We start from the raw sequence: 12,842 nt of genomic DNA on the forward strand, positions 1-12,842 counted from the left end.
CATGGTCAGTTCAGCTCCTGGGAAACTCACTATGTCAATTCAAGCCTTTCCTTCCTTGACAACAAATAGGAAGTCCTGGACTAATGAGCTAATTCATCACTCTGCTCCCTCCTCCTATCAGTATGCTCCTAGGCAGCACAAGCACTGTAGCACAACAGATTAGCTCCTTGTGCTTCTTTTCCCTCTACCAACCAGAGTTCTGCTGTACAGGGAATGCAAGAGACTGACACCAGGTCAAATTCAGTTACCTGCACTAGTCGATTACAAATACAATTAATCGTTTAATGAAAAGACACAACTGCATAAATGGCTTTTTTAAACTACCAGAATTGAGCTTCACCAGTTCAAAATGTCTTGTGAAAAGTGTGTGACAGGCACACATGTTGCAATTCAGCTCTTAGCTTGCAAAAGTGTCCATAGTCATTCTCTTTTTACCTTGCTCTTCATACTCCCAGCCAAACTTCCTGGAGTCTTTCAGTGCCTGACCCAAGAGAGCTGCTTGGTGCATTAATTTCTTTGGAATACACCCAACATTTACACATGTACCACCGAGTCCTGTATAAACACAAATCAATTATAAACAACAAGCTGGGGAGGTACAGGGTGACTAAGCAGTAACAAAGAGGAAATTATATTTAATAAAATAGCCTGTCATTGTTCTAAGCAGTTTATGTGCAGACAGCTACTCACATAGCAGGAAATGCAAGAAACAATCACAGCAACAGTAAGATACAGATGATCCCAGCCATTAGTGTCATTAAAGCTGAAGTTTAATCAGCTGACATTTCACCTGGCTCTTCCTTCCTCAAAATGTTAATGAAAAACTAAAATCTCAATTTTCAATGCATAGCTTATATGTGACTTAGTAATGCCATGATTAGGTGTCTCTGCCTCTCTATACAAATGAAAATCTTGCGTCACAGACTCCCCCTTACACTTACCTGAGTTCAACATCGATCCAGTGCTGTGCATGAGAGTAGCAGCTCTCCCAGCTCTTTCCCCCCCTCACAGGGCAGAACAATAGTAGGGGGAGCCATTGGCTCCTGCCACTCAAATCCAATGACGAGGAAGTGGGGGGTGGGGCCAAGCTCTGCTGCCTGTCTCAACAGATGCATCCGGGGAGCTTGGGAGCGAGCCCGCATAAGTGCCGCATGGACATCAGCTTTCCATGGGGGCACTGGACGGGGTTCAGGAGAGCCAGCGGGGGACATAAGAGGAGGATTGGGGCTGCTCTGTGCAAAATGATTGCACCAAGCAGGTAAGTATAGCGTATTTGCTATTTTAATTAACCCCTTGCCCTCCTGAGGATTTACCCCCCTTCCTGACCAGGCCATTTTTTGCATTACGGCGCTGCGTTACTTTGACAATTGTGCGATCATGCAACGCTGTTCCCAAATAAAAGTCACGCCTTTTTCCCCACGAATTGAGCTTTCTTTTGGTGGCATTTGATCACCTGAGCATTTATTTTTTGCGCTATAAGCAAAAAAAAAAAAAAAAAAAAAAGGACTGAATTGAGGAAAAACAATATTTTTTTACTATTAAACATGTCCAGTTAAACAAAAAAAAAAAATTTTTAAAAAATATCATGTAAACTTAAAGATCTTCCTCCCCATCGGTGATAGTAAATCACCGGACGCCGGCGGGTAAGGCGCGCGTACCCCCTACCTAGAAATGCAAAATCACATATATACTAGTGATTTTGCGCACAGGTGCTGCCCTGTAGCAGTATATCTGCTATAGAGCGGTCCTTCAGCAGTTTACAAAAGAAAAAAAAAAAAAAAAAAAAAAGGGGGGGGGGGGGGGTGGGGGGTGAGAGAGAGAGAAACTATCATCACTTTAAATAAACTTTTAAAGAGCAATCCCAGCTGAATGTCTTATTTTGATTTGGATCCAGTGGGGGAATAGAACATCTTGCAGGCTTCAATTGTCGAGTCCCCATCGGGAAGACTGGCTCTCCCTTTCAGCACAGGCTCTCACCATAAAGTGCGGATAAATCTCCAATGTGGACAGCAAAGATGGATCCTATGTCAGAGCTACATCTATATACATATTTTTTTTTCTGGTCCACTTTATACCCCATCCAGTCACCCACTCCTCGGTTAACCCCTCGATCAGGGGGAAGGGGGCAGCAATGAGCAGGTTGAGTTCTGCAGAGTTTTGCTTTAACACTCAGCAATCTACTGAAAGTTATTGCATGTTCTGCCTACAAAAGATACCTACCCCATGATGTCCCTAGAGGGGTAGGTTCAACGTAATCCAAGACCATGACCTTCTTTCCTAGAGAAGCTGCTTCCTGAAAAAGAATTTATCTATCAATAACCAAATTTAACAAAAAACAAAAGCCACACACACCACTTTAACCAATCATACACTGCAGGGATACTAAACCTGAACGCCAAACAGTTTCAAATCTCATTCACCTGTAAATGGGAGCGTGTTCAATCAGCCATCTTGTGGTTTCATGGTGCAGGTGGGCCAGCAGCATGAAAATGTATGACGCTAATCCAGGGCGGGCAGCATTTAGGGTTGCCGCAGCATTCAGAGGGGTACAGAAGTTTACCTGCTCTGCCTCCTGCCATGCTGTGGCATGTGATCAAAACTGGTAGTTATAAAAAAAAAAAAAAAAAAAAAAAAAGTAAAAAAGGGGTAGGGGATTCTGATGTGAAAGGAGATAGGGGTAGGAATGGAGGACTAGGAATGGAGGACTAGGAATGGAGGACTAGGAATGGAGGACTAGGAATGGAGGACTAGGAATGGAGGACTAGGAATGGAGGACTAGGAATGGAGGACTAGGAATGGAGGACTCTGATGTGAAGGGAGAGGCGGGATGTGGAGCGAGGACCCGCCCTTCCCTCCTGTAAGCATGCTCATTGTGTTAGAATGACAGCATGTGAAAACCAGAGACCTTATTAGTTCAACACTGCACCTCCCTTTTTAACATGATTGCTGCTGGACAGAAGGATTATTTTAAAAGCAAAATTAAATTATTTTGAAGCATAACTGAATTAAAATTGTATCTTTCCTCTAACTGCCTGTAGTGCAGCTTAAACAAGCAAATTGCTAAAATTTTACCTAATGAGTACCAAGAAAAAGGGTTTTGCATACATGAAAAACCAATCCCGGGATAAAGCACTGCAGGAGAATCATCCGCTTAGATGTCTGATGAAGTATAAGAGTTGCAGTACACCATTCTATCGGGCTCAGCTTCCTAAAGGACCCAGCAGGGTTAACATGAGCATACTAGGCTCATTAATTTCCCTATACTGAGACCTTCAGCTTATATCTGAAGACGCAACTCTGTGCTCCATGGCAGTCACAGTGCACGGATTTTCACAGCCAGCAGTTTTATATGTTAGTGTCCATACGGCAGATCAAAAGTGATTTGCTGGTCGGGTTTCAGTTCTTATTCCGGAAAAGATATAGCGGCCGCACATTTGCGTGCAATTAAGAAAAACATATATGCAAAGAGCGCGCGCCCTGCACGCTCCCAGCACACATCGGTACTCACGGAAAGGTTCCAATCTTTCGACTGGGACATTTCCTGATCATGTGACTGCTGTGACAGCGAATCACATGACCCTAAAACACTGCCCAGCATCCCAGCTTCTGAAACCCAGGCCGGGAGGCTCCGGCGCCAAGGGATTAAGGACCTTTTTACACTGCCCTACATACTACCTACACTGGACAGTGCTCAGAGATGACAGGCTAGCATTGAGGCCAGCCAGGCTTGAAACTAGTCATGCAATTGAGCCTGCAGAACCAGTTGTTCTGCATTATCCTTGAGGGTGACCAATTACTCTCTAGACATGGAAAAAAAAAAAAAAAAAAAAGTTAATGAACATGAACACCAAGTTTCTTACTGAAACCAACTTAACCACTTCCTGTCCGGACACTTTTACCCCCTTCCTGACCAGGGCTATTTTAAGCTTTCAGCGCTTTCACACTTTGAATGACAATTGCGCGGTCATGCAATACTGTACCCATATGAATTTTTTACCTTTTTTTGAAACAGATAAAGCTTTATTTTGGTGGTATTTTTTATTCACCGCTGGGATTTTTATTTTTTTTACTATGTGAAGGAAAATGTCCAAAAATTTTGAAAAAGTGTTTTTTTTTTTCATAAAATTTTGCAAATAAATAATATTTCATCATAAATCTTGGGCAAAATGTATTCTGTTATTTTTTTAGTAAAAAAAAAAAAAATCCAAATTAGTTTATAACCCAAAATTATAATTTTTAAACATTTTATTTTTTTTAAATTATTTTTTATTTTTATTTTTTTTTTACATACTGTCACCCTAGCAGTACAGTGTCACCATGGTGACACTGTACTACTTGTGGGGGGTGATGAAGGTTTTTTTTTTTTTTTTCTTCTTACACTGATTGCTTTTACACCCGTAAAGGATGTAAAAGCCATCATTTCTCCTTCTCCCTGGCTGCATTCTTGCAGTCATTGAGAAATACTGAGTGAGCTGTGATTGGTCACAGCTTGTCACATGGTACAAGGCTGTTGTGAATAGCCTTGTACCATGTGACCTCTGTGATCATTCACAGATTTCACACGTAAGCAATGATGTCACAAGTGACATCTTGCCTACTACTTTGCATGTGATCACTGATCGCCAATCAGTGATCACATGATCGGGACCTCGTACAGAGGTCCCGTCTGATGATCGGTGTTTCACTGTGTCCGGAGGACACAGCGGGCACCGGATCGCGGTGGTACGCGCTCCTAGGGAGCACGCACAGCTAGAAAACGCGGGTGCCGTTTATGAACGGCAACCCGCCCCTGGACTGCCACCACCCTGCTGTTTATAAACAGCAGGCGGACGGCAAGAGGTTAAGGTAGGCCAATTTATATTTTTATCATCACATCGCTTTAAAGTTTGCTGTGACCTTACACAAAGTTCTTTCCTGCAAGCGATTTGCTTCGCATTCCAGAGGATCCCACACTATGGAGGCAACTGCGGGTTCCCAGCATGAATTAGTCACATGAAAATCTGCTGAGATAATGCAGCATTAGGAGTACCAGTCAGCAAGTGATGAGTACACAACCATGGCTGCTCCTTCTCACATATGGTAACCAAACTAAGAGATTAGTGAAAGCAAAGTCTTATCACACATATCCAGGTATTTCTTAGCCCATGTTACATTTCCACATTAGTGAGAACACACAGAGGCCATGCTCACTGAAACCATGTACCACATCAAAATATTCCGCCAGACATGGTGGAGAATTTAGCACATGCAGCCACAGTCTATCCACTCTTCTCCATGCAGAATGAACAGCCACTCGTTGGGTTTTCCCTCCATGTCGCTTGCTGGTGACAAAGGCCCTCTTTACACCAATGTGCTTTTGCCATGCTAAATGTGCCTTTCAAACAACAAAAGCACATGAAAAATTGTTCCATATAAATCCAATGTAACTGTCCACACCACTGTGCTGCAATTTTAAGTCCTGCATGCTTCATCTTTGGTGCCCGGTTTCAAAAGTGCATGTCAATTTTAGATCAGGTGACCAGGGATGAAAACACATGCAAAAAGACATCTAAAAAGCATATGCGTTGCATTAAAGTTTAACAGAAGGCAATAAAATCACAATGTGTTTCTGAGAAAAGCATACTGTTTTTAAAGCGGACCAGTGTGAACAGGTCCAAACTCTCCTGACACTTGCATGCTCTTGTTATCACTGATTTGGACTTCTACAGGACCCAAATATCACAACCGATACTCAAGTTATTTGCAGCGCTCACTTTTATTAAGCCATATATGAAAATGATTGTAGTCCGACAATGGCTACATCAGAAGAACTTCTTTCCATGGTGAACCAAAAACACACGCACTTCAAGCTTTTAATTCTGAATGGTAATGTGCGACTACCAAGGCTGGACTCTCAAGTAATCATTACTGAGGTATGTTCCCTACCATTCTTTATAGATTAACGTGGACATGTACTCAAGTGTAACCACCTATAGACGTTTATGAGGAAACTTTTGCTGGTTCAGCACTAGCACACAACTACTGAAATTTATTTGGCCAATAAGACCTTTTGCTCATATAACCAGACGTTTCAGAAGCCAACATCACAGTGGCTTGGTAGTTAGAACCTCTCTTGCAGTACTGGGGTTCAAATCCTGTCCACCATCTGCATTGAGCTTCCAATGTTCTCCCTGTGTTTGCGTGGATTTTCCTCTGGGTACTAGTTTCCTCCCACACTCTAAAGACACGTTGGTAGGTTTATTAAATCAGTCTAACTGGCCATAGGATGCGCGCACGCACGTGAGTATGCGTACGTGTGTGCGCAACGCAGGGACATTAGATTGTAAGTACCATGAGGGCAGAGACTGAAGCTCCTGTACACTATGTAAAGAGCGGTTTAAATTGTCAGCACTATATAAATACCTGTAATAAATAAATGCAACATTTTATCCAGGGAAAGCATTTCATCCCTTTAATTTCTATTTCTCCCCCCTAGCAGGCATGACTTTAAAGATGAAATCAGCTTCAACATTCATGACCAAGTGATCTGAATGAAGTTAAAAAGGAATATATTGCCCTGTGGCCTCTCACACAGGTATTTTGCTTTGCAACAGATTCCACTAAGTATGCACAAGTAGAGCACAGCCTTGGTGGAAATACAAGAAAAAAAAAAAAAAAAAAAAATAGAAGAAGGAGGGATGACATTACCTTGGAACAAGCCAGACCACCCGAGCCTCCCCCAATGACAATCAGGTCATAATCATAGGAGACGGTATTGTTGTCCAACAGTTGCTGCAGGGTCCCATCCCGTTGAGCCTAGTGGGGCAAAAAACAAAACAAAAAATACAGGGCTCATAATAAAGAAGAAACACATCACAAATCCCATGTTATCACAGTAGGTATATTTGTAAAGGTCAGGTCAGACAAAATCTAAGAGCCTGCGGGAAGGAGTCAGCTCCTAGCTGCTCATCTTAGGACACTTGAAAGGATATCTGCTTTCCAGATTTCCCAGCTTGTCCCGGATTTAACTCTCTCTAATCTACTAAACTAAAATACCAGTGGGGGTGGACTTTCCCTTTAAAGTGGATGTAAACCTCAGACATGACATATCCCTCTGTAGTGTGTTTTTGTCTCAATTAGGAGCACTAAGTGCCATTTCTGTCTCTTGCCTCATTCCTCTGCTAATAGCATGAGTCACTTCTGACAAACTTTTTTGTGACACCAAGAGAAAAATGGTGTCAGAGGAGGCACTTCCAACACACAAACTCAAATCTGTTCCTGTAAGCCTTTTGAAGGGGGGGGGGGGGGGTGTGTCCCTTCACTCCTATCAGCTGTCAAAGCCCTCCTCACTGAGCTCTGCAGAGAGTGTAACTTCAGCTTTCCGTCCCCCTTTTTTTTTTCTGAACACTCAGAAAGCTGTAAAGCTACAGCACTCTAAACAGATATAGAGAAATGAACACTACAGATAAACAGGTACAACTTATGTAGGAGGATTTGTTTAATCTCTGGGTATCACCTGAGGTCAGTCACTACCCTGGGTATATGTAAGGGTTTACAACCACTTTAAGAGGATAGGAACTCAAGCAGAGGGCAAAAGAACTAGTCAGCAGTAGTGCCTGGAGCTGATCACTGTGTGTGGGTGGAGGTGGCCATCTTGTTATAGGAAGGGCTTTGCTTCCTCATATCAGACTCCAGCAAGGATCAGCACAGCAGTAACAACAATAAATCTTCATAAGTCAAAGGCTGCAGAGCCTTAGAACGTGCACTGCAGATATAGAGCTATGAGGCTGTAGGTACAAGAGTACATAGGCACATGCCATGAAGTGCACTGCAGTAATGTAACACACACACACACACACACCTCTGTGATGTCAGCCAACAATTGGCTTTAGCTGGGCAAGTGCACTTCTGTGACCCATAAAAGATGTACGGTTCAATAAGCTTTGTCCATGCTTGTGTTAACATTTCTAAAATGTACCATTTTAACATAGCAAAGCTTCACTTTCCGTTCTACTTTAAATATTTACCAGTGTTTGGTCAGAAACTATACATTTTAACCCCTTCATGCTAAGCGTGCGCAAATATGCGGTCTCTCGGTGGCTGGGTCTTGAAGCCGAGTGGGCGCATATTTGTGTACCATGTGTAAACAAACATGTGCTGAAAGCGCGCACCCTGCATGCTCCCAGCACGTGTCGGTGTCCCACAGAAAGGTCCCGATCTCTTCCTGCGATCGGGACCTTTTCCGATCATGTGACCGCCAACCCCAGCAGTCACATGACCCTAAACCCCACCCAGCCTCCCGGTGTCAGAAACCTCTTAAAGGGCCTAGAGGTGCTGGCACAAAGGGGTTAAAAACACACAAGAGGCTCTGACAGGCCCAGCAGACAAAGCTAGATCATTTGCTTTATTACTCCTGAAAATTACCTGAAATGTTTTATCACATCCTCCAACGTGTGTTTTATTTACAAAGACATTGGGAACGGTTCTCTGGCCGGTCATTTCAAAAAGGACTTCTTGAATAATGCTGCCATCATCTAGAAAGGAAATAATGATGGTCATTTTGATTATCAGTAACATGTTTAAAAATGGAAATCTCTATTACTTAATAGTACTACGGCTGACCTTCTCTCTCCCCCCCCCCCTTTTTTTTTTTCCCCCCTCTCTTCTCTCCCTTATTTTCTGACTTATCCTGGATCTTTCCTTTCGATTTTTCTAGTTTTGATCCTTTTTTTTTGGTTTTCTTATTGTTGGCAAATCTATATGGAATATATGCTTATGTTTACTGACTGATGGAACATTTGCTACCCTATGGGGATGGTGTTCCCCGTTTACAATATCATTGACTAATGTTTTTTCACATGCTGTTCTGTCTTGGCATCGATTGTACTTGTGGCGAGATTCGTTTAGACCCAGTCTGTAAGAATGTGTGCAGCAAGTTGAATGATCGCCTTAACAGATAGTTTACTCAATGAATAACAACTTCAGAGGTGTTTTCCAATGCTTCAAGGTAGCAAAGGTATGAACATAGAGGTGTTTTCATAGTTAAATGTCCAGTGATGTTACACAGCTTCCTCACTCTACAGTCTCTTGATAACCACTAAACAAAATAGGTTACAGCAGGAAAAGGAGGGTGGAAGCAACCAGCTAGTCAGAAACAGCAGGGGTGTGTGGATGATACCAAATAGCATTATAACATAACATGTAATAACTGCTAAACAGTAAAGCCTATATATTATGAATATGTTTATACACCCCATCTCACCATGTAGGTGGACAATGTTTCTATTTCTGTGTATACCAATTTTTCAATAAAAATATTGAAAGATAAAAACGGAAATATTTATTTGGCTTTAACTTGCTTAGAGAGAAGAGAACACCCACTTATATTAGTATGCAGCCTTCTACATGAGGTCAACAACTGCAGTTTCAATGTGCGGGGGAAAGCAACAGGTTCACTTTAGCCTCCCCCCCCCGCAGCATAAATGACCTTCCTTTATGACCCCCAATGCGCCACTCAGCCCCTGAGGGTAAAAGGAAAGTATGTGTCATGGGAGTCACAACCTAGACAGGGCTATGGAGCTTTTATGTGACAGTGCTGATTAGTCCAATTCTTTTATTTAAATCCAGGTCACGTATTAGAATATATTTGGAAGTACTGGGTATTCGCTCTCAGCAATGAATGGAGAAACAGCAGAGTAAAGGAAAGGTAAGCATATGTTGGGTACCAAGACCGTTGCTTTGCCCTGAATGGCTTGCTCCATGGCTATGAATGGGCACAGCACAGGTTTGCTTTAACCTCCCTGGCGGTATTCCCGAGTGTAGTTCGGGGTAAAATGTTAGTGCCAAAAGCGGTAACCCCGAGCTACACTCGGGCTTACCATGCAGCGCTGCATAAGGAGTCCCTGCAGCACTTACCTTGTCCTTCGCTCCCGCGATGTGTCCCCTGCAGCGTCCCCGGCCATCTCCTCCGGCTGATGCCGGCATCCGGCTTCTGTGTTCCGGTCCCTGTGACGTCGGGACGTACGGGTGCCGCCGCCGGCAGCGGGAAATTTGAAAATTTAAAAAAATTTCATTTTTTTCAAAACACATTTTTCATAGTAAAACATTGCTGTTTCAACCCATTTCACATACATTTTGTCCCGAGTGCTTTGTCCGGCGCTCTGCCTGCATTTTGTCTGTTCTTTCTGCCTGGAAACTGAGAAAAGTCCATAGCGTTCAAAAAGTGTCCCTTTAGGTCAAAAGCGGTTTTAGACCGGCTAGAGAACAGCGATAGTAAATCAGAACCACTTGCAGAATTGAGTGATAATGATTCGTGGGGGAAATTCCTCATCAGACACTGAAAACGATTTTGCGACTTTGCTCAGCGATGTGCGAACTTGGCGCTATATTTCACATTTCAGTGTTTTTGGTTTGATTATATTATTGAATTAAATGTATTATGTTATTTTTTGATTATTAAATTATAATTTATGATTTCGTGTTTCAAACTTTATCATACCCGGGATGTTTACTAGACTTGAGTTATTCCTAAAAATTACAGCCTACAATAAAAAAACTACTTATTTCCATGCAAAATAATGGTACCGCTTTAAGCACCAAAAATCTGAAATAATCAGACCGCCAGGGAGGTTAAAGAATAACCACTTTTGTACAGAAAAACACACAAAGCAAAACCACATATTCCTCTCCAGATGACCCATTTAATATTTCAAGGATTTCAGCAAACTTGCAGATTCCGACCTTTTGTTATTCTGAAGAAATAGTTGTCAGTGTCCTTGTGCAAAATGAATGTGAATGGGAGAGATTCATAATCATCAGTCACCTGCTGCACCTGCAGGGCTCGAATGAGGAAAGCAGTAGGGTCTGCATCTCTTTATATGTGATTTCCCTTCGGGAATATCTAACCAGAAATAATATTTTTGTTGCAGGGGATGCTCAAAATATGACATACCTTAGTGCAGACTTCTGGGAAAATTAGTAAGCCAATCACACAAGCAGGCAATGAAATGTGTACAAACTGCCCCTAGGCTGCAATATTGAAGATTACAGCACTGCATGCTGAAGAGGAAAGGTCATTTTTAATAACATTCAATTACAACATGACTTGTGTTACAATTGTATACGCTTTTATTTGCCACTTTTTTCCTACGAAAGTGGAGTTACCCATTAATTACATAATAGGAGAACAGAATGGTAACTAGCCAAGATCAAGTCCCGGAAACTACACAGATCTAGCGCTCGTTTCCTTCTGGATATTTGTTAAGTCCCAGAAACTAGTTTGTGGCTTTCTTCCGAAATGTGTTAGAAGGACTTGTAGTGATGGGATTGCCCTCTATTAAATCAGATTGTCATCCTCAGCCAAGTTATCTGAAATATGAATCTACTGCCACATAGAAAAGAGCCATTTAGTTATCTGACCCAGTACCCCCTTTACAGGCTAAATTACAATGTCCTGTCCCATGCAGGTAGAATAATGTCGGAATCATGTAAACCACTTTACATCAGTGCATGTAACGACACCAGAGAATGCAGCACAATGATTCAGCATTTCTAGGACTCAGCTGAAGGCCGTTTGCTACATGTCAAATATTAATAGTAATATCTAACTAGACGGGCAAGTTTTCAGAGACGCAATCAGCTCAACATGATCTTACCACACTGATCCAGCTCCAGCGCCAAATATTCACTGCCTAGGGAGGAAAAGAGTTCTTTCACCTGAAAAATAAAAACATAATTCAAAAAAGTGAAGTTCACATGTATGTATGTATGTATGTATGTATGTATGTATTAGGGTGTAACATGTACCCAGCACTCTGACCGCCCCCCCCAGGACAAGAGGCAGGGGTTCCTCCCACCGTCACATTTAAAATGGACGCAGCTATGAGGGGGCTCCGACCGCATAACTGTCAGTCAAAGATCTGTGAAAAACTGCAAATCCCACCTGCCACTGTGGAAGGCGGCTTGTAGTTCTCAAAGGAGTGCGCCGATCAGTGTACTTCCAGTTCACCGACACTTCCTCCAGCTAACTAAAAGCCAGTAAAGAGGTATAGGCAGAAAGCCTGAAATTGCACCCGCAATCCACTAATCACTAGGAAGTTCATTGTATTTCTGCAATCCACTGATCGCCGCAGATGCAATGCTTTGCAGGCTCCTGAATGAAAAATAGTAAATACAATTTTTTTTTTTTTCGTGAAAAAGACAACATGTGAACCCTCACCTTATAAAACAACCCGTTCAGTTTAAAATAGAAATGAAAGGCAAATATTTATGCATAGATATAGAAATTCTACAATACTTTTTTTCTCTGTTTTATAAGTGATCACATTCCCCCTAAGCTCCTTACTACATGCAGCTGGGGGAGGAGAAACAGAAGTACAATGAACTTCCTAGTGAATAGCTGTGCAGGGTGGGCATGTCAACAGAAATCTGACCATAGGAAGAGAGCATAATGAATTCCCAGCACAGCGAGAACTGACCACAGAGAACTGACCACACTGTGCTCTACTGCATGGTGTGGTCAGTTTTTATTAAAAAAGCAGGAGGGACTGGCAGGTACATCAGGGATTTAACACAATGAAAACAATACAAAGCAGGGTGGATAAAAATCAATGATAAAAAAAAAAGGATTTTTTTAAAAATAAAATGCTTTTTGAGGAAAATATATTACCATCCAAAGGTTATTCCATCATGAAGTAAAGATTAGTTTTTTAATTATGTAGAATAAGGCTGTATATGTTTAATTTTTTTGGTAAATAAATTCCATGAATCCATTCACAATGTCATGCTCTTCCAGAGGTTTTTGTAAGATTATTGGGCAGTTTCTCTGCCTACAAGATATTATCACAGATGTTGGTTTACTTTTG

General features: G+C 42.0%; 1 protein-coding gene across 1 annotated transcript in view; it reads right to left on the minus strand.

Moving 5' to 3' along the window:
* Positions 1-12,842, minus strand: part of TXNRD3 (thioredoxin reductase 3) — a 46,530-nt gene that overhangs the window by 29,344 nt on the left and 4,344 nt on the right. Inside the window, exons 2-6 of the mRNA XM_089672296.1 lie at positions 11,634-11,694; positions 8,404-8,513; positions 6,688-6,795; positions 2,221-2,293; positions 436-555 (exon numbers count right to left, since the gene is read on the minus strand). Of these exons, the coding sequence (XP_089528422.1) occupies positions 436-555; positions 2,221-2,293; positions 6,688-6,795; positions 8,404-8,513; positions 11,634-11,694 (472 nt within the window). The remainder of the gene's footprint in view (positions 1-435; positions 556-2,220; positions 2,294-6,687; positions 6,796-8,403; positions 8,514-11,633; positions 11,695-12,842) is intronic.

Source organism: Staurois parvus, unplaced genomic scaffold (genome assembly GCF_062004578.1).
Source record: "Staurois parvus isolate SC_StPar_1 unplaced genomic scaffold, SC_StPar_1.0 ptg000124l, whole genome shotgun sequence".
NCBI classification, from domain to species: domain Eukaryota; kingdom Metazoa; phylum Chordata; class Amphibia; order Anura; family Ranidae; genus Staurois; species Staurois parvus.